General features: G+C 53.9%; 1 protein-coding gene across 6 annotated transcripts in view; it reads right to left on the bottom strand.

The window, feature by feature from the left end:
* The window catches only part of AGAP1 (ArfGAP with GTPase domain, ankyrin repeat and PH domain 1), a 550,828-nt gene extending 529,478 nt beyond the window's left edge, over window positions 1-21,350 (bottom strand). For 2 of the 6 annotated variants that reach the window (XM_012533195.3, XM_004262561.3), the window contains exon 1: window positions 20,543-21,347. In XM_012533195.3, the coding sequence (XP_012388649.2) occupies window positions 20,543-20,705 (163 nt within the window). In that variant the 5' untranslated portion in view covers window positions 20,706-21,347. Of the gene's footprint in view, window positions 1-20,542 lie in introns of all 6 variants that reach the window. The other 4 variants (XM_004262562.4, XM_033424686.2, XM_033424652.2 and 1 more) reach the window with 3 other exon arrangements.
* Window positions 21,351-22,283: the final 933 nt, after the last annotated feature.

Here is a 22,283-nt window from a genome sequence, read left to right as displayed (position 1 = left end):
TGTTAAGAGCCGCAGATCTTAGCCAAACACTTGGATTGACAAGGCGAAAGTGACCTCAGGGGGGTCACAAAGTGCAAGATACCTGCCAACCCATGAGACAAGGATGGCAACTCCTCGCTCTCAAGGACAGGTGCTGTCCTAACAGCCTGCTGAACTTACAGGCAGAGCAAAGACGCTCAGACTCCTGGAGGGAGGGTAAAGTCCAACAACCAATCTGGAAAACCGTCTGGCAGTTTAGAAGTTGACGCTACACCCACCACATCTCCCAGCCACTCCCTGCTGGATATTTACTCAAGAGAAACAAAAGCGCGTGCCGATAGGAAGAACAGTACTGAGTGTTCACAGCAGATGACTCGTAAAAGCCAAACCCTGGAAGTGAGTCAATCAACATCCAACAACAGGATAAGCTGTGGGGAGCACACACAATGGAATACGACTCAGCGGTAAAAAAAGAGCAAGTGACTGATACACACAACGACTTGTATGAATCTCAAAATCCTGACACTGAGCGAATGAAGCCAGATGAAGAAAGCTTCCATTACTGTGTGATTCCGCTTCTGTTAAATTCTAGTAAATGCAAACTAATCCACAGGGACAGGAGATCAGTGCGAGAGGATGGGGGTGAGGGGATGGGTCACAGGGGGCAACGCCTGAGGAGATGAACACGTCCGAGAGCGTGACTGTGGTTTCGGGGTGGCCCGTCAAAACTCATCAAAGTGTAAACTTTCAATGTGTGCAGTTTCTCTTGCAGAAATTGTAAGTCTATAAAGTGGTTAGAATAAAATAAAGTAAGTGCAGAAAAGGCAAGGCAGCTGTAAAATTCACCGAGAATAACTGTTCCATCCCATAGTGGGGGAGGGTCACACAACCTTACAGGTAAGTCCTGCCTAAGCAGGTGGGGACTGCTCAGGTGGGAACTCTCGGCCAGCAGCGCTGCACCCCCTCCCCCGACACTGCTACGATGCCAGGGGATGGGCACACAGCCACCACCTACACTTCCCACTCCTTCCCCATCACCCAGGGGCCCATCGCCCCTCCCCGGCCTGGGGCAGATACAGCGGTCTGGCCCCTGCACAGATGGGGACGAAGCCCCGCCTGAAAGGCGAGTCTGGTCTGGTACAGAACAAGAATGCAGACCGTCACCAAATGCCCTTGGAAGGAATGTTGTGGACAGAGCACTAGACGGGCATCAGAGAACTGCCAGCCTGACAAAGTCAACTACGGGACAAGCCTGGGTGAGCCTCACCGCTCTCCGTCCCCAGAGCCACTCTCTGAAACAGGGACGGCGCCGTCTGAGCCGCCCGACCACACCTGCGATGGAAAGCAAATCCTGCGCGGAGCCCACGCAGAGTCTGGCTCTGCTGCCCCATGAAACCAGCATCAGAGCCGAGCACAGGACTTGGCCACCTCCGGCCCTGCCACCCGGCTCTGCATGACCTCAGGTCAATCACGGTGACTTTCAGGGTAGCAATTTCTCTATAATGTGCTAATTATAGCTCAGAGGAAAAGCAACGTCTATTTATACGTGTTTAAAATGAACTGCTTGCCAGCATCTTTATTATTAAGATGTCACATAGGGGCTTCCCTGGTGGCGCAGTGGTTGAGAGTCCGCCTGCCGATGCAGGGGACACGGGTTCGTGCCTCGGTCCGGGAAGATCCCACATGCCGCGGCGCGGCTGGGCCCGTGAGCCGTGGCCGCTGAGCCTGCGCGTCCGGAGCCTGTGCTCCGCAACAAGAGAGGCCCGCGCACCGCGATGAAGAGTGGCCCCCTCTCGCCGCAACTGGAGAAAGCCCTCACTCAGAAACGAAGACCCAACACAGCAATCAATCAATCAATAAATAAAATTTTTTAAAAAAAGATGTCATATAATTCGGGTGCCTTAAATTTAATAGCTATAGTTTCAACCAGCCCAGAATAAAGGTGTCACAGATGTTCCGAACTCAGGTGAATTTTCAAAGCCACGCTGTCTGGAATCTCTCCCTCCTCCCAGACTGGGAAACTGTCACCACAGGCCACCAGCTTGTGCCGGGTGTCCTTGCCGTGCAGTCAAAACCGCCAGCCAGCATCCCGACGCCACCAATCACAGCAACGGAGGAAAAGCAAGCTAGCAGCTGTGATTTTCCTGGTGACCACGGTGAGTAAAAGACACCTACAGGAGCACAGAGCACAGAGAACTCCTCATGCCCTCTGCAGACCTTGGGCGGATCTGAGAGGTCTCCTTTCTGCATCATTAAAAATGTCATGAAGGGGCTTCCCTGGTGGCGCAGTGGTTGAGAGTCCACCTGCCAATGCAGGGGACACAGGTTCATGCCCCAGTCCGGGAAGATCCCACGTGCCACGGAGCGGCTGGGCCCGAGAGCCATGGCCGCTGAGTCTGCGCGTCCGGAGCCTGTGCTCCACAACGGGAGGGGCCACATCAGTGAGAGGCCCGCGTACCGCAAAAAAAAAAAAAAAAAAAAATGTCATGAAGAACCTAGGGGTAAGAAGGGAATAAAGACACAGACCTACTAGAGAATGGACTTGAGGATATGGGGAGGGGGAAGGGTAAGCTGGGACGAAGTGAGAGAGTGGCATGGACATATATACACTACCAAATGTAGAAGAGACAGCTAGTGGGAAGCAGCCGCATAGCACAGGGAGATCAGCTTGGTGCTTTGTGACCACCTAGAGGGGTGGGATAGGGAGGGTGGGAGGGAGGGAGACGCAAGAGGGAAGAGATATGGGAACATATGTATACATATAGCTGATTCACTTTGTTATACAGCAGAAACTAACACACCATTGTAAAGCAATTATACTCCAATAAAGATGTAAAATAAATAAATAAATAAAAATTTAAAAGAAACACGCAGAGAGGTAGGTGGGACGGGGAGCGGGGGGGGGGGGGCGGGTTAGTGTGTGAGTCCTGAGTTCGAATCCAGACTCAGCCACCTCCAGGTGTGGGTGGATTTGGGCAAAGCTCTCGACGCTAGGCCTCAAGCTCCCGGCCCGCAAAAGGAGGGTTCTCCCACCTCTGTGCTGGGGTGACCAGGTAAAATGGCACAAAGCACGCTAAGCACTTAACACAGGGCGGGGTCCCCCACACAATAAACAGTCGGTGCTATTACGGATTTTATTAAGGGAGGAGAAGGGAAGAAACCACGAGTGTGTTCATGAAATGTTTAATAGAAATTTCTGGAATCTGGAGCAGGGGCAGCTGTCAGGGATGCCTCCAAGCGACGGTGTCATTTACAAGGCAAACCCGCGCCCGGCAGCCGCTGGGGCAGAGCTGCACCCCAGGTCCACAGGCCGAGCCAGACTCCTCCGCCAGGGCACCAGGCCACTCACCCACTGCCTCGTGCTGGCCTCTCCCCACTGTCCTCGCGGTGCAGGGCATTTTTAAGTAGCTACTCATGTCCTCTGTTCCCCAAAACTAATTCATAACTGCAGTCTGAAAGGGAACCACGGGGGGAGGCGGAGGCAGGGGCTGGGACTCCTTAGCCAGCTGGCGTGGGAGCGAGCCTGGCCCACGGGACCAGCCGTCACCAGCCAGCAGCTCCCACGTGACAGGTCCTGAACAGCTGCCTCGCTCGGGGCTTTCCAGGTACAGAAGCTCGGCACAGAGAAAGGTCCACACGTGATGGCAAAATAATCTCCCGATGAAAGAGCAGGAAGTTCTGAAGAAGGGCTCGGCTCCACAGGGTCGGCCCAGAGCAAGTGTGGCCTGGCTGCTGGGGGGCTTCAGGGAGAAGAACCAGCAAGATGCTGCTGCAGCTCCAGCCCCCTTCAAGCTCATAAAAAAAGACTGGAACCTAAATAGTAGAGATTGTAACGCACAGAGAAAAGAGCAAGAAAACAGACTGGGCAGATGGCTGGGGTCTCTGTCCACTGTGCCCTGTCCACTCGGCTCCTTGTCCACCACCAGGCCCCATGTCTCCCCCCTTTGCAGTGTCGGTAGAGGACAAGGCAGCGTGGATCTGGGTGGAGGAATAAGTGCTGGGCCTTCACTGGTGGCTTCAAGTCTCGGTGGTCCTGCTCATGTGGACACGGCTTCTCACAGCTCCTTACCAAGAATGGTCTCGGTGACATCACATTTTGAAACCGAGAGAAACTCTTGGTCAAATCAACTCAAGTTTCTGATTAAAAATTTTGGTTTTGTGTCCAGAAAGCCCCAAAAAGACAATCTCAAAGTCATCACTCTTCAGGTCATGTTTTTTTTCAACACTGGAACCCAGGCTTAACAAACGCCAGTAGCTGAATCTAACCGGAGTTATGTAACAACAGCCAAGGTAACAGTAGCCATGGAAAATGGCTATTCCACACACAAGTTACCGGAAAAGTTCACTGCAATTAGCTTTGCACAGTATCTTCCTACAGAATTCTCAGACAGGGCTTGTTTAAGAATCAACACACGGTTGCAGCAGGATGGAGGGTCCTGTCCCCTATGGCTACAAGCCTTGAACCCCAACCAAGACGGTCCATGCATCTCTCCATCCCTCACCTGCTAAGGAGCATTGTCAAGGCTGACGGGACAGCTCTAGGGATAAAACAGAACAGGACTCTGTGCTCCCACCCTCTTGGGAAAAGACACCCTTAACACATCCACGCAAACATCCACACTCACAGATGTCATTATAAATCGCATTACGTTTCCATGAGAGAGATGGCGGGCAGGGCGGACACCAACAGGGAGCCCGGCTACAGGGGTGACCGAGGTGACTTCCCTAGGTCCCTGGGGTTTAAGGTAAGGCCCCAAGAACAAGTGGTTTTTTGATACTTAAGAGAGTCAAGGGGGACTTCTCTGGCGGTCCAGTGGTTAGGACTCCGAGCTTCCACTTCAGGGGGCACGGGTTCAATCCCTGGCTGGGGAATTAAGATCCCACATGCCTTGCGGCCATTAAAAAAAAAAAGAGAGAGTCAAGCCTTAAGGAGAACTTTGGTTGCCTGTTGTTGAAATAGACAAGCAAGACATCTGAAATCCTTCCACCATGAAAACACACGGAGGCTGGGGCATTCCTTGTTTTATTTTTTAATTTATTTTATTAAAGTATAGTTGATTTACAATGTTGTGTTAATTTCTACTGCACAGCAAAGTGATTCAGTTATACATATATACGTTCTTTTCATATTCTTTTCCATAATGGTTTATCATAGGATATTGAGTATAATTCTTTGTGCTATACACTAGGACCTTGTTGTTTATCCATCCTATATATAACAGTTTGCATCTGCTAACCCCAAACTCCCAATCCATCCCTCCCCTGCCCCCGCCAGGCAACCACAAGTCTGTTCCCTATGTCCGTGAGTCTGTTTCGTAGATAAGTTCATGCGTGTAAGTGATAGCATTATGGTATTTGTCTTTCTCTGTTTGACTTACTTCACTTAGTATGATTATCTCTAAGTCCATCCATGTTGCTGCAAATGGCATTATTTCGTTCCTTTTTAATGGCTGAGTAGTATTCCATTGTGTATATGTACCACATCTTCTTTAACCATTCACCTGTTGATGTACATTTGGGTTTGTTCCCACGTCTTGGCTACTGTAAACAGTGCTGCTGTGAACATCGGGTATCTTTTCAAATTATAGTTCTGTCCAGCTATGTGCCCAAGAGTGGGACTGCTGGATCACATGGCAACTCTATTTTTAGTTTTCTGAGGAACCCCCATACTGTTCTCCATAGTGGCTGCACCAATTTACATTCCCACCAACAGTGGAGGAGGGTCCCTTTTCCGGGAGCATTCTTTTTTAACTAAACTGTTAGAACAAGAGAATCCCTGTCCCATCAGCAGGTGACATGTTCGAAACTTAAGCTTCCCCCACTTTGTGGGGAGAGGTGGTCATTGAAAGCAAGTCAGAGGAGAGCATGGGAGGAAGGGATGGACACTCAGAGCCGCCCAGAAGCTCAATCCCTAGTCGAGTGACAAGAGGCGACAACTGAAATGTATTTTGCCATAAGTGCCCCTCAGCTAAAAGCCAGCCTGGACTTTGAAGAGATAATCATGACGAAGTGGAAGTTAAAACCCAGGGCTCTGGCTGGATATTTTAGACCCACAGGCTCACCAAATGGAAATTTGGTTTGGAAGCAAAGGCAGGGCTGTGAGCTAAGATGGCTTGAAGGCTCGAGTCCAGGGAGAAAAAAGTCTGACCTGCCAGCATAACCTTGGTGCAGCCCGGAGACGCACCCTGTGACGTGCAGACAACAGCTCAGAGCCGTGGAGAAGACACCGAGAGACTATACAGGGGAAGGAATCCGCTGATTCAGTGCCCCTGAAAGGCTGCGTGGTCAAAGGCGAGCTCTGGGCAGGATGTGGAGGGAGCTGCAGGGGGTCGATAGCCCTTTGTGAAGTCATCGCTGGCTCAAGGACAGCTCAGAAGACACGCCCCACGTGGGCCCAGTCTGGGGAACAGGAATTTGGGCCTAATCAGGTTCTGTAATTAACGCTGCTGAGACAGGAATCACACTATAATTTGGCTTCCAGTTCAGCCCAGGATGCTCCCTAAACTCATAAACTGGAGAGGTGAATGAGAGCTGAACTAGACACCTAGCATACAGGCCATACACACACACAGGCTCGACAACCACACCTGCAGCATTTACCATGTGCTCACCGCGGTGACAATGACCCAGCACTGCCAGGATTACGGAGAGTTCCACATCTGCTTTTCCTATCTCTGGCTAAGTCTGGGGAACCAGGGTACAGTGGAGATGTTGGAGATTATTATCACGGACAGGGTTCCTTCTGCAGACCCCTGCACACTCTCAGATGTCATAACAAGGCCTTCAACGTGTGTGCACCTGTTACACAAGGCACACAAGGGCTAGATCATCCACGTACTACATGGATTACATACACACATACAATATGTTTTCTTCCCCTTTTGGCTATTACTCTACTGAGTGAAATTTCACTCTTGGGTTTGTTGAGGCAAAGAAGACTGTGGGTGGAACAAGTGAACACAATGCCCTGGGACAATCTGGCTTCCTCTGACCAAGTCTTCTCCTCCCCACCCTCCCCATCCCCTCCTCCACCTCTACCAGACCAGGTCGGTTCAGGGACTGAGGAGCAATGGATGGGACAGTGGCAGTCACTCTGGAGACTGGAGGAAGCTTGAGCTCAAAGTTCAACACCATGGATTCTAGACTCTGAAACTGAGGCCGAAAGGGACACGTGTGTTTCCCAAGGGTTCCATAGCAAGTCACTGAGGCAGGAGCCTGTCTTGGTTCCCCCAGCTAGGGTTGCCTGTCCCCCTACAAGTCACAAAGAGGCATCAGATCCTCCACATCATTCTGCTTCCAGGAAGTGATCATGGTGTAACATGATCCAACAAGGAAATGCCTGTGCTCCGTATCAACACACAGACTATTCCTAAAACCAAAGTCCTGGACAGAGAGGATGGCGTGCCACCCCAACAACCAAAACCCCCAAGGCCCAAAGTGGGGCTGCCCTCCCGCACACACACGCTCAGCCACAGAATTCAAGTCAGAGCTCAATTCAAAGTGTCCCTGTGGGTTCAAGGTTGAACTGTATCGAAATTAACAACACACGCTACTATATATAAAACAGATAATCAACAAGGACCTACTGTGTAGCACAGAGAACTCTACTCAATATTTTGTAATAACCTATGAGGGAAAAGAATCTGATAAAGAATATATATATTCAGTTATATATAATACATATATATATAACTGAATCACTTTGCTGTCCACCTGAAACTAACGCCACATTGTAAATCAACCATGCTTCAATAAAATAAAATACAAAAATAAATTTTTAATTTTTCTAAATTTTATTGAAGCATAGTTGATTTTAAAAATAAATTTAAAAAAAAAGATTAACAACAAAAACTGTCCTTCCGAAGCACACGTTAAACCAACTTCCCCTGCAGAAGGAGACACTTCACATTCAATCCACACTTAACAAGCACCTTGTCCCTGCTGTGCCTGCACTGCACCTGGAATCTGACACCATGACACCCAGGTGGTACCGTTTCCAGAAATCCTTTGGATTCCATGCCAACATGGAGCCAGCCTAGGAAAACCCTGCATTCTATTAAAAATGCCTGCTGCTGGGCTTCCCTGGTGGCGCAGTGGTTGAGAGTCCGCCTGCCGATGCAGGGGACACGGGTTCGTGCCCCGGTCCGGGAAGATCCCACATGCCGCGGAGCGGCTGGGCCCGTGAGCCATGGCCGCTGAGCCTGCGCGTCCGGAGCCTGTGCTCCGCAACGGGAGAGGCCACAACAGTGAGAGGCCCGCGTACCGCAAAAAAAAAAAAAAAAAAAAAAGCCTGCTGAACTATCACCCTCTGGATGGAGAGATATACAAAACATTAACTAGCGGAGAAGCAAAGCAGTGGGTATGTAAGAGTTCACTCTGAATGTTCTTTCAGCTCTTCCATGTTTGAAATTTTTCATCACAGTATGTTGAGGAAAAGAGATCCTCCTCAACTTGTAAACAATGTTCATCTCTTTTCATTGCAAAATGTCTTGCTCACACAAATCCCAGACCCTAGGCTGTGGGACACGGAGACCCAGAGGGGGTGCCTGCAGTCCACCCAGGGGGTGAGGGCTCCGTGGACTCAGGTGAGGGGGCTCTCTTGCCACGCCCCGCGCTACACAAAGCGCCCAGGTGTCTATACCAAAGAGTGGAGCAGGGTCCCATCTTCCCGGATGAGGGAGACTGCACCGCGCTGAGATTCTTTTATATCCGAGCAGGTGACCTGGAAACTGAAAACCCCAGAAGTGCACCCCTTCAACCCGCATCCCCTCAGAAGTTGACGCTGGGATTCTAGAAGAAACACAGGCTCTCGCGTCTGAGCCTGGAATTCTGAGCCACTTCAGAAAAAGCAGCAGTGCCACAAAGTCCACACCCAGCTCGCCATCCGGGCAGGGTCCCCAAGACGCACAGACAGAAACACAAGAGCCAACTGCCCATGATCTGAGCGCCCACCACTCCCCCCACCCCACAACTCTCCTGCCAAGCAAGGAGTTGAGGGAAAGAGTTTGGGGCTTCAGAGGTTTTTTTTTTGGGGGGGGGACTCTAGATTTAGAGAACAGGCAGGAAGAGATAGATATATAATCTTTTTATGCCCCAGCATAAGATGACCAGAAGAGCAAGTCCAAATTGAGAAACCTGGGTAAAACTAAACTTATTCAAGTGAAAAAATAGATAAATAAAAACACACTTTTTTGTGTGAAGACAGTGAGATTTCTTTGGGCAGAGATGAGAGTTTTCAAAGGCCTCCTTCGGAAGCGAGATGCCAAGATGCCCAGTCAGCGACCCCCCGCCCCAAATGGCATTAGCTCCCCATCTTCTGGGGCTCAAACAGCGCTTCCTAAAGGAGCTCCTGGGCTCCCCAGGGCACCCCCTCCAGCCCTCCTAGCCCACTGCACCCCTGGCCCGAAGCCTGGGCCTGCGCTGACCTACGCAGCAAGCAGCCTGTTCACCTCTGCGCTCCCAGCACGTGGCTCTACAAGTCTACGGATTAAAGTCGTAAAGTGAAAAAATAAATACACACCTAATAGACAGATACGGTATAGCGACAGAGACAGAGAGGGAGACACAGACACAGAAGAGATTTAGGCACCAGTCCAGCACCATGGGACACATGCTCTGAGGCAGGCACAGGTGGCCAGGAGACGACCTGGCTGGATGAGCAGGACCGCAGGGCCACCACAGCCCAGGCTCAATCATACACGTCCCCCTGCGGGGACTGATTCAGCTCCTGGAGAGCAATGCACGCTAGCTGCACTCCTAAGAGGCTGCCGTGCCCCTCAGACACCCAGTTAAGTTTCTGCAGGGGAGGAAGTGGCTGCCGTACATCCCAGATGCCTGCCCCTCAGCCTGGATGACAGACGGGGGTGACTCGTGAATCTATACATCTGAGCCCACCCTGCAGGGGTAGCGTCCTCCCACCACAAATCCCAGGTAACCGGGTAACCACCCTGCTGCGGCTGAGCACCCCTCCGGCCCAAACCTGAGGGCTTCCAGGGCACCTAGAGGTGGAATCCCCCCACACGGCCCCACTCCTGCGTCCCGTGGGTCAAACTTCGCTCCTTCCTCCTGCCCCCTCCACCCGAGACTCACAGGCAACCTCAGGCCTGCACCTGCATCCTTGGGTGCCCATCTCTGTTCCCCTGCTCCCTTGCCCAGGCCCCCACCTCCCCTTGCAACAGCCCAGTTTTGTGGGTTTTTAAAATTTTTTTTATTTATTTATTTATTTATGACTGCGTTGGTCTTCGTTGCTGCACGCGGGCTTTCTCTAGTTGCAGCAAGCAGGGGCTACTCTTCATCGTCATGGGGCACGGGCTTCTCATTGCGGTAGCTTCTCTTGTTGCAGAGCACTGGCTCTAGGCATGCGGGCTTCAGTAGTTGCGGTACATGGGCTCCGTAGTTGTGGCTCGCAGGCTCTAGAGTACAGGCTCAGTAGTTGCGGCATGCAGGCTCAGGAGTTGTGGCTCGTGGGCTCCACAGTTGTGGCTCACGGGCTCTAGAGCACAGGCTCAGTAGTTGTGGCACGCGGGCTCAGGAGTTGTGGCTCACGGGCTCTAGAGCACTGGCTCAGTAGTTGTGGCATATGGGCTCAGGAGTTGTGGCTCGTGGGCTCTGTAGTTGTGGCTCGCAGACTCTAGAGCACGGGCTCAGTAGTTGTGGCACGCGAGCTCAGCAGTTGTGGCACACAGGCTCTAGAGCACAGGCTCAGTAGCTGTGGCTCGTGGGCTCAGGAGTTGTGGCTCACGGGTTCTAGAGCACAGGCTCAGTAGTTGTGGCACGCGAGCTCAGTGGTTGTGGCTCATGGGCACTAGAGCGCAGGCTCAGTAGTTGTGGCTCGTGGGCTCTAGGCACGTGGGCTTCAGTAGTTGTGGCACACAGGCTCTAGAGTGCAGGCTCAGTAGTTGTGGTGCACGGGCTCAGTTGCTCTGTGGCACGCGGGATCTTCCCTGACCAGGGCTCGAACCCGTGTCCCCTGCACTGGCAGGTGGATTCTTAACCACTGCGCCACCAGGGAAGCCCGACAGCCCACTTATGAACCCTCCCTGCCACTCCCCACCACCACCGGCCGCCACCACCGTTTCTATCCTGCCTGGTAACAGCTGAGCATCATGGCACAACCTTTTCCAAATGGAAATCCATAATCTGTAATTTCCACGGCCCAATAAATAAAAGCACTCCCAGCATGCTCTCTGGGGCTCACCGGGCTCTTCTCCATCCTCTGGTCTCTCCTCCCCAGGTCCCCACAGGCTGCAGAGAATGGATACTGGATGTTCCACTCCTATTACCCGCCCGCCCGGAAAGCCTCCACTGCCTGATTCCCACCCAGCTTCCAAGTCCAGTTAATCCCACTCCCCTCCCCTGCATCACACCACCTGCTTATCCCAGTCTGGACCAGTGTGGCCTCCTGGGCTAGGTCCGACTGTGCTGGGAGAGGGGCTCCAAGCCCACACGTCTGCCTGTACCCCCAGATGCAATCATATTGGCCACTTCCCATACTAAACAAAGTGAGGGTAAACCCGGCCCTCCCAACCCCCATCCCTCGAAATAAACATTTGCGTTTGTACAGCCACTGGAGACGTTCACACAGGCACACACCCCTCTCTCTCTCTCTCAGGCCCTCGGGTCCTTACCAGCTTCCCGGGTTTGGCCTCGTGAGTGTGGCCTTTGTGGAGGGGGATGGGCAGCTCCCAGGACACAGCAGAGGAACAAAGAAAATAGCCCCTTGAGAGTAACAGACAGTTGGCAACACTTCGCTGATCTTTTTCCCTTTTGTGTCTCCGCATAATTGCTACAAACAACAGAGACTGAAGAGCACTAATATGTAACCATTAAGACCACGGATCAGTTTGGACGGGGAGTACAGAAGGAGTTTCCCTTCCGATGCCAACAGAGACGCACAGGTCACCTGAAACCCGGCGCCGAGGTGTGAGATAGACTCGGGGCTGGTGTGGGCTCAGCCAGTAGGACCCCCACTGACCACTGATGTCGGGCAGGAGCCAGGGAGAGCCGAGGGGATCCCGTTCCAGTCCCGGGAGAATCGCGCCATCCGCAGTTTCGAGGAAAACACTTCCTGGTGAAGGATTTCATTCTCACAGCTCCACTTACAAAGCTATACTTATTCCACTAACAGGGAATGAAGAGCCTATAGAATATCCAAAGCTAAAAACCTAATGTCTAAGACAGTGCCGGAAACGTATAAAGCACTTGACTATTTGTTTCTGGACGAACAGCTGGAAAGAAGGAGAAGCAAAGGACGGAGGCAGCAGGCAGCCACCATCCTGAGTGTCTGCAATGAACCCTGAACAGCAAGGAAAGGTCTCCAGACAGGGGCCACCAACGGAGCGGGTTCCAGAGCAGCTGCGCTGACCTGCGAGAAGGGCTAACAGGACGCAGCGCTCGGCTCCCCGGCGTGCAGCCCCCAACAGGAACGGGGACACGTGGGCACCAAAGGCACGGCAGCCCTATTCCCAGCAGCCCCGAACACGAAACCACCCAGATGCCCATCGTCGGGAGAACAGGTAAGTAAGCGGAGGCAACCACCTCCAACCACATGCAATACAGGTGAGTCTCGCCCTGCGCTACGGCCAACTCAGGTTTTTTGATCTGGAGGCTGGATGTACCGACGTGGTCAGTTTGTGAAAACGCCCTCCCTGATGACCTGGGCATCCTTCTGGATCTATGTTTTATGCCAAAAAAAAAAAAGAGCTCAAAAAAACTAGGGCGTTTGAAGTGGTCTCAATCCCTCCAATCCCAAACTCCTAATAGTAACATACGGAAAAATCAGAAATCCAGGCTTGATCGTCGAAGCGAAAACTGAAACAACTGTTTGTCTGTCTGAAATCAGGTTCACCAGCCTGACCTGACAGGAGCGGTGTCGGGACAGGAGAAGACTGCGTCACTGCTCCCAGCAGCACCCAGATCTTTGGAAACCACAGCAGAGGGTAGGCAGGCAGGCCCACGGAAGTCCCCTCCCTGGAAAATACGCCGGTTCTCCCCTCTCAGACAAGGTCAACTGGAAACACAAACAGAAGGCTCTCAGGGCAACCCGCTCTCTCCGAATCCACTTCTATTTCATTACAAAAGGGAGCCAGCAGCTACCACATCTGTGAGACCAAATCTTGCTGACGGCCACCATCTGCCCTGACACAGAGAATGTGAAGGAATAAAAACTCTTTCAGGAAACTAAGGTGGGTCTTGTTTTGTTGTAGGTCCTCACGAAAAAATTTTTTTCTGTCGTATGCTCAGTACTGCTGGTAGACTATGTCCATATCACCTAAAACTCACCGAATGAAAACTAAATTCACAGCCTGAAGATACCGCTCCCCCTTTAAGACTATCATCTGAGGATCCGGTAACAGTAGCTTTGTGTGCTAAGCTGGAAAGGGACATGGTTCTCTCTGCAAGAGCCTGCTGGATGTTGACATTTCTAAGACCAAACATAAATCGTTTGTGAACATGGCCGGTAATTATTTGGAATTCTTCTCCCAGAACCATGAAAAGTGTTTCCCACCCTTTTAAAAAAAAAAAAAAAAAAAAAAAAGCATCTTCTAACCAGGATGCTAATGACAACCAGACGGCATAGGCAGTTTTTGAAGATCACACAGTCGCTTGTGTAGAAACACTGCACAAATACTCCCAACACTGCAGCCCAAAAAAAGACAGTCCGCACCAAACAGCGGGAGAAGTGTGAAATCTGCAAAGGAGCCCTGGTTAAACAAAAACACCAGTCTGTTCGCAGAGAGCTCAGGGAGGCCACCTGTTCAGGGCCGGTGGCGCGTTCTGATTAGCAGTGGGAGAAACAGTATCAGAGCGATGACAGCCCCCGCTCGGGCCCTGGGCCCAATCCTCCAGCTTATATTTAGTCTGCTCCTTGTGGAAATGTCCCAACCTCGCACACAGACAAGCTCTCTGGCTGGCTGCTCAAAGGGTCCAGTAACAAATCTCTTCTGCTGGGGCAGGTACCTTCTCTCCTTCCCTCCCTGGCCGCCACATGCAACCAAGGCAGCCCCTCCCGCCGGGTCAGTCGTGAGCAGAGAGCACAGGGAGGCGAAGGGATGGGGCCCACCGCGACGCCAGCCCTGCCCCAGGATGGGTCATCACCGCGACCCGCTGTGCAGGCTTCCACACCACAAGATGGGAGCCAACGGGACTCAGCCTCAGAGCCCCGCAGCTCCCGGAAGGACGGGGCTCAGGGCAGCACACACCGGGCCTGGTGCTCAGAACCTGAGGAAAATCACAGATGCTGCAGAGATTAGAGACGAACATCTGCAGAGTTCATTTTCCTTCTCGGAGAAAGGTACTTAACAAAGGGTAGGAATTATGTGGCTAAGCACAGATCAGAACCCCCAACCCTGGATTTTAAAAATAACTAAGCCTGATCCGCTTTGCCAAACTCAATCACTTGGGCGAAGGCCTCAAAGAATCTGGAGTGTTGGGCGGGGGGAGGGGTGGGGGACACGGGTTTGCTGGAACGTGGAGAAACAAGAGACAGGAACAAATCGGTAGTTCAAACAAGCCAGAGCTAGACGCACCAACTGTAAACACCTGCAGGGTACACAGGAAAAAAGGAGGCAAAATAAGAGATTTTAGTCTGAACAAAATAAAAAGTCAGTTTGAGGCCAAAAAAACCAACAACAACAACAGAGGGGGTAGTAACAGGGCTCCAGGTTCTGCTGTGAAGGTTCCTGCAGCTGCCAGGGCTGCTTCTCCCTTCTGAGTCACTTCCACCAGGCTCCCCACACAGCCTTCTTAAGCTGCTCATAACATACAGCTCTCCTGTTTAGAAATGCTCTTTTAGCTGCACAACAAAAACAAAACGTATCACCTGCCAAATTATCATAACAAGTGAATACGGAAGAAGCCCACTTAAACACACAGGAGACTACGCTAAGGATCAACAACCGACCTGGAGACACAGGAAGGGAAGCCCACAGGACCCAGGACCGGCATTTACAGTCTCCCTCCCTAAGGGATGCCCTTGGCAATGTCCACCACCCACCAGCCATGCTCCTCGCAGGGTACTCAGCATCAGCACCGTGGAAGCAGAGTGAACCTGGACTTGAACGCATTCGAACCTGGGCTTCAGGGCCTCCTCCACTGTGTTTAAGCTGTGTCACCAGAAGCAACGCCCTGGGCTCTTGGCCCCCGCCTGTCACCCACAGGGAAGGACAAGAGGACGCCCCTCCGCTGACTGAAAGCACTGCGCAGAGCCCTGGCCCAGGGAAGATGCCCGGTCCGCCACCGGAGCTCCGCCCCCTCCCCGGCCATGCTTCTCAAAGTGCCGTCCCTGGACTGACAACACCAGCATCCTCTGGAAACTTGTCGAAAGCACATTCTCAGGCCTGCTCCAAACCTACGGAACGAGAAACTCTGGGGGCAGGGCCAGCAACCTGTCTTCCCAAGCCCTCCATGTGATTCGAATGCGCGCTCAACTTCGAGGACCAAGGCTCTCTACGTTCCACTGAGGATACTACATTACGTCAGCCACCCAGCCTGTCACTCATCCATCCCTACCAATGGTATCGATTCTGGGTCTGAAATTCACTTCCACCCAGGAGGAAGAAACACCACCCTTTTGCCGAGAGCCAGGTTGAAAAAGTTGCCAGGATTAAGCAAGCACGTCTTTTTCTTCCCCTACATGCACTAGAGAAAACTTCATTTCCACCCAAACACACACGGCATTTAGTTGCCACCCGGGCTAATCCACCAGACCCCAAAACACCCCGGCCCTGACACCTGTGCTCTGGTGACAACTAGCAAAACACCGTCACTTCTGCTAGAGGCTCAACATTGTTCAGATCACCAGCAAGAAGCAAGAGGACCCAAACGCCAGAGAAAACGCAAGCCCCCCCCCCACGCCCCGCCAACAAGTCACCCGCTCAACAAACAATTCCCGGGCGTCCTCCAAGGGCCAGACACGACGCTCTGCATCACCGCGGAGATGGAACACAAGCACGACCTGATTTTCCTCAGAGGGCCCCCAGTCCCTGCTGGGAGCTGGGGCCTGGGACAGACAGGGAAGATGCGGACTTCAGCCAGGCTGAAGGGACGCCCAGAATCCGGAAGGGTCGGAGACCGTGAAGGTATGAAATTTAACCTGGAAGTGACGGACCGCCACCCGAGAATTACCTTGAAGGAGGAGACTGTGACACTCATATCAATAACGAAAAGGCCCCATATTTACAACTTGTATTAAGCCTGCAAGATTACGAACATAGTCAAGCGTGTCCAGGAAGGGTTATGCTCATTCACGGCAGGAAGAAGGGATTTGTTCCTTAAACACACACACCTGCCCCAACCAGATGAAATAAATTCTTCTAGGCAAACAAACTCTTACAGAAGTTTTGCCGAGGTAAGCCACCACGCAGAGAACGTAAGACTTTCCGTTAGTGGCGGCGTCCGCAACCCCTTCCTGTCTTGGGTAAAGGGGACACGTGCTTGGGGTGGTTTGTACGTTCAGGCTGTGGGAACTATGAATAACCAGGAGCTTCGTTCCTAGCTCAGAAAGGGCTAGACAGCCAGCGATGAGGCTGACCAGCCCAGCCCATCTCTTTCCAGCAAGTTCCCTACCCTTTCTGGGCCTCCAAGGTGGCATCTGTGTCACTGGATCATCACAAGATGGACTGAGATGATGGAGGTCAAGCACTGGGCACTCTGCTGCCCACAGGTGCTCAACAGAGCTGCTGCACCGTGGGATGAAAGGCGCTCCCTGCCCCATCTTCCCAGGTTCCCCAAATGCTGGGGCTCGGCCCTTCAATGCCCCTGTGTAAGTGCCCTGGCCAGGGGTGGCAGGCAGAGTTCTCTTGCCGAGGACTGGGCCACTGTGACCTCTCCAAGCCCTCCCAGGAAGCCACGCAAACCACCGGCGGGGCCAGTGGGGAACTCGGTTCCCCCCTCCCCGAGCAGCTGCTTGGTGAGTGTGGAGGCATGAATGCCGGTTAGGGGCTCCACCACGGCCCTGCGTATCATTTGCATCACGGTTCTGCGGCAGGCAAGCTGAATTACAAGGTGCAATGGCTAACAGAGGCTTTACCCGTACTAGAAGAACAAGCTTCATTTAACAAGAAAGACAGCTGACTCATTCACCTCAACTCCATCAACCCCAGGTGGGCTTTTTAAAGGAGAACTGGAGGGGGGACGCTAGGCGAGATGCTTGCTCACCCAGGAGGCAGGGTGGTTCCCGTTCATTTCCAGGCACGGAGAACATCCAGGGTGCTGGCCACACCCCCAGGGGACAGCCCAGAAATCTGACCAGGTCAATCTGAAAACAACAGGCAATGCTTCCTTAAACTCCAGAGATTGGAGGGAAAAAATAAACCTCTCAAAGTCCGAAGTAAAGATTTGAAAAAACACTTATCTTTTTTCTTTTTTCTTTTTTTTTTTTGGCAAGGTGATGTTTTAAAACAGGACTGAGAACTAAATCACATTCCCCATGCCTTCAAACAGGGTCACAGACCCATTCAGATTTGGGGATCTTGGTGAGCTCTTTCGACTAAAATATATACAGTTCAGCCCATCATTAAGAGATTTTCCAGTCCAGACCCTCTTAGAATCACTTTGAAATAAGCATTAGCTGAAACATCCTCCCCTTTGACAAGCTCGCTCCTCACTGCAACAGCCAACGATTCCTGAAAGACTCGGGAAAACGGGGAAATTGTACGTAAATTATGGCACAAATGCTGGAACCTCACACCGATGTGATACATCGTATCTCTGAAATTGCTTCCTAACGTTGAAAAGTGCTCACTTTATGCTAATCAGGTAGTTTTGTAAGTATGACTCCAACTTTGCTTAGGTCCACACAGAGGCAGGAAAAATGCCTAGCTGCATCTCCTCTAAAATGCAGGCAATTTTCTGTTTGTTGAGACGAGCGATGTTTAAACCATTTGTTATGACGTGCATATACTTTCCTGATTGGAAACGGTCTTATATTTTAAAATTCAGAGAGGTTTACGTTTTGCTACTGTACCATCCTCACCTGCAAGGTTCACAGGCAGGGGCAGATCTGCGTGCATTTCTTAGAGGTACTGTGATCCTCTGAGCGCACACTCAGTTACAGCGCGGAGTTAAATGCGTCTGCAGTCTCCGTACCCCGCGGCAATGCTCTCCTGCTCGGTGTGAGTGAAGAACCCATATCCTACACAGTTGCACAAAACTGTTTCTTGCATGCTTCTCTCCTCACAGGAAAAATGTCATCCTGCCACAGCTGAGCAATCTTCTCAATTTCCAAAATATCAATGATGTAGATATAAATCACAACCGTATCTTAAAATTGGTAGTGAGAACATTTCATTATAACAAATGAACTTATATTTCATTAGGAGGGGCAGTGGAAGGTGCTTTGGGGGGCTGCAGACCTAGGTTCAAAGGATCCTTTGGTTCAGACCCGACTTTGACCTCAGTCAAACGTTCAGGAGGTCATTATCCTTCCCCGAATGAAGCTGGCCCACATTCTCTCACAGGGTTGGTACAGCCCCACATCGAGCTTATGAATGCAAGAGCATGCTTGCTAAAGTTCTATACAAGTAAAAAGTGGTATAGTTGTTAATAATAATGCAAAGAACAGAATCATATTTGAATGGTTCTTAAGCCTCATTAAATTAACCACAGCCCTGACACAATATAAACATTCCTTTTTCTAACAAAAAAATAATAGCATTGCCAAAGTCCCACGCAGGATTCATCACTGATTCTGCGTCTTATTAATGATAACAAGGTTTCCAGCCAAGAAGGGGCCCAAAGTCTGACATAGTACAGGTAGACAGCAAGCTACCAGAAACCACCATCTAGGAACCACACAATGTTTTGGTTTTTTTAGAAAAGAAGGAAAAGAAAAGAAAAATGAAACCACATTCTCTTGCTAGAAAGTCAAAATGCTTTGCGAGGGGTGCCCGAGACCCCAGAACTGGGCTTCGCGATGGGAAATGAAAACGAGGCAGCATGACTCACACTCAGCTAGAGGTCTCTGCACAGAGACTAGGCGCTCTCAGCCAGGTGCTTTCAGTGCTAGTCACCAGCTTTCAAAGTGTTTCATCAGACTCCTGTGGATGCTGCCAGAGAGCTGCGCAGAGACAGCGGAAACAGGCACAGGAGCCCTTCACTTGGGTGGCCGCGGAGCCAGAGCCCCGGCTCTGGAGGAACGTTTCTGCAACCTCACCCAGCATCAGCAGCCGTGTGCCGGCCCCGCGGCCTCCCGGAAGTCTTGTCAGAGCCACACTGCAGCCTCTGCCTCTCGAGGAACCTGGAAGCATCTTAAACTGCCAACAGGGCGGCCAGGTGCTCTGAGAGCCAGGCTGGAGCATAAGGCTGGAGCACTGTTCAGATCCTCCCCGGAATTAGCAAGTCCCCTATGGATACAGGCAGCCAATCAGCAGCCTGGCTGGGATGCTGTTCAAGTCCATAGGGCTGCCAAATGCCAAGAGGATCAGCCCCACCACATCCACCTTCTCCACCTAACTGGTCAAGCGTCAAACCAAGACACTCTGGGGTGAGCAGTTCAGGCAGCACGGCGCCACAGCAACGCTCTCCTGAGGCCAGTGCCCCCTCACCTGCAGACGGAGGGGAGCTGGGCGATGCCTGCGGCTGGGCTCCCGACACACTCCTGCCAGGCCTTAGAACCTTCTCAGTGTTCCTCAACTGTGGCCAGAGTGGCTTTTGGTTAGGACAGTTCTATATTATGGACAACCCACCCTTCAGTTCTTTTACCATCATTGACCAATGGCAGTGAGAAGGGAAGCAAGGGAACAAACCGGAAGCCGAATAGCAGAGACATAAGAGCCATGGCAAACCCGAGAAAACACAGGCCCAGGAGAGGCAGAACTCGCCTGAACGGCTCCGGAGGATCACTGCCTCGCCTGACTCGCAGGAAGGGTGGGTGGCCTCCCAGTGCCAGGTGTGTGAAAGTGAGACCCCCCAGGGAGGGTTCTTCTGATGTGACCCAGGACTTTTGGTAGAAAACACGCCATAGAGGAAGCCAGCTTCTGCACAGGGGCAGGTAGACCAGCATCGGGACACGATGCAGCCTGCAGCGGGGGCTGGCTCTCCGCTCCGGCTAAGGTCAGCTCTCTCCACTGTGCCCCCGAAATGGCCAAAGACACCAAAGGGGTTGGCCCTGCCCGCCTAAGCACGCCAGCCAGAGCCTCGCCCCCAGAAGCAACACTTCTCAAAAGACCTCTTCAACGTCCAGCAAGACGCTCGGCCCCAGCCTGGTAACCTGTCGCGGTCCGGTGGCGCCAACTCCTCCGGCTGCCCCAGGGCTTGGGCTGGGTCACTCGGGTGGCCCAGGACGCGGCCACACGGAGCCACTTTCTGACCGGAGACTCTACTGCCCATTAGCACATTATCGCCGGCGATCCATCTTCGCTGGCAGAGCTGGCGGCGCGCTCGCCCAGCCCTCGGCCTCCCCCTCCGCTCTCGCCCGGCCTTGCGGGGTGAGACGCACCGCAGTGCCCACTCGGCGGGGCAGCCGCGTGCCACGGCCCGGCGCGTGTGTACACACGCACGCACACACACGCGCGCGCCCGCTCCCCCGCGCCTTCCAGAAGCCCCGCGGAGGCCCGGCCCTCACCTTCGATGGCGATGACGTGCTCCCGGATCTGGTTCTGCAGCACCGGCTCCTCCACGCGCTCCAGCAGCTCGTAGATGGAGTAGATGTTGGGGTGGACCGACTCGAAGCGCTGGATCTCGGCCCGGATGGCAGCCGAGTTGGCCAGCTGCTGCTGGTAGTTCATGGTGCAGGCACCGCGCCCGGAGCCGCGCGCCCCCCGCCGCCGCCGCCGCCCCGCGCCCCGGGGCCCGCGGGCCGCCAAGCCCGGGGCGCCGCAGCCCCCGGGGAGCCGGGCCCGCCGGCGGCGGGCGGAGGAGGCGCGAGAAGAAAGGAGCGGGCGGAGCAGGCGCGGGGCCGGCCCGCCGACTCAGTTCATGGCCGGGACGCGCGGCCGGCGGGCGGGCTGGCGAGCGAGCGGGCCCCGGCGCCCCGGGTCAGCGGGCCCCCATGGAGCGCCGCGGCGGGCGCGGCCGGCCCCGGAGGAGGCTCGCTCGGGCGCCTTCCTGCGCCGCAGCCGCCTTCCACCCCTAGGCGCTGCCCCGCCGAGCAGCCATTAAAGCCCAGGCAGCCGCCGCGCTCTGAGCGCCGGGGCCGAAGGCCGGCCCCCGGGCAGCGGCCGCGCCGCTCGGGGCGCCCGGCCGCGGCGTGGGTCCGCGCGCTGCGTGCTGCGCCGCCCGGCGCGCCGGGGCCCCTGCGCCGAGCCCGCCGTGCGCCGCCCGCCGAGCCGGGACCGAGCCGCAGGCGCCTTGCAAGCCCCGGAGCCCGCGCGGAGCGCCACTCGCCGCCTGCCCGACCGGCCCCCTCCCTGGCACGCAGGGCTCCGGCCCACGTCGGCCCCGCCTCCGCCTGCGCCCCGCCCGCCCGCGCGCTTGCCGCTCGCCGCTCGCGGCCCGCCGCCCGCCGCCGCTGCTTCCTCCCCGGCGCTTCCCAGCGCGCCGGATCCCGGGGAATTGCGCCAGGCTCCGCCCCGCGCCTGCCCCTAGGCTTCCTGGGACTTGTAGTCCGCGCCGCGCCGCGTCGGCGCCCCGCCGGGACTGCGGGGAGGAGGTGCGCACGACGCCCGGGGCTCCCGTGCGGCCGGGGCCCCGGGGGCGAGGGGCCGGGCTGACAGGCTAGCAGACCCGCGACGCGGCCGGGCCCCTGCCCCAGCCTCTCCACGAGTCTCTGCGCTGCCCCGCGGCTGTCCCGCCGTCTCGGGACCCGGGAGGCCGTGCACGACCCCGCCCGCGTTTTTGTTTGTTTCTGGGCGGTTGGTTAGAGGAGCTTCTGCGACTCACCGTGTCCCCCGACCGCACTTTGTTGCTTCCCCTCCCCCCAGCCCCAGTTTTCACTTGCTGTCTCCTTTTGCGAAAGTGACACGAGTGCTTCCTCTAAATAAACTTAATTTCTTCCCGAAGGCGAAGAGCCTCCTTAGCCGTGGCGGCGTGGATATTCACACTCCAGGAGTGAAGTTAAGACGAGGACACGAGGTGCTGTGAAATACCACGGAGGCTCCCTAGGCATCCTTTTCCTTTAAAATTAAAAACAAAAACAAAAAAAACAAAAAACCAAGCAAACTGAGATGTGGGTCCCCAGCCTGTTCACCCACCCCAATCCCCGCGTAAGCTCAGCGCCCGGGACCCCGCGGAGCCTGACTGCACTGCAGCAGTGGGCCCAGCGCGCGCAGGAGGCTAATCCCGCAGGTTCGAGGCAAACCGCATAGTTGCAGATGTGCTGAGCACCGGCGCCAGGTTTGTGCGCACTGGCCTGGTCCCTAACCACG

This window comes from Orcinus orca, chromosome 7 (assembly GCF_937001465.1).
Source record: "Orcinus orca chromosome 7, mOrcOrc1.1, whole genome shotgun sequence".
NCBI classification, from domain to species: domain Eukaryota; kingdom Metazoa; phylum Chordata; class Mammalia; order Artiodactyla; family Delphinidae; genus Orcinus; species Orcinus orca.
Note: the sequence above shows the minus strand (reverse complement) of the source record. Positions and strands in the feature narration are given on the sequence as shown.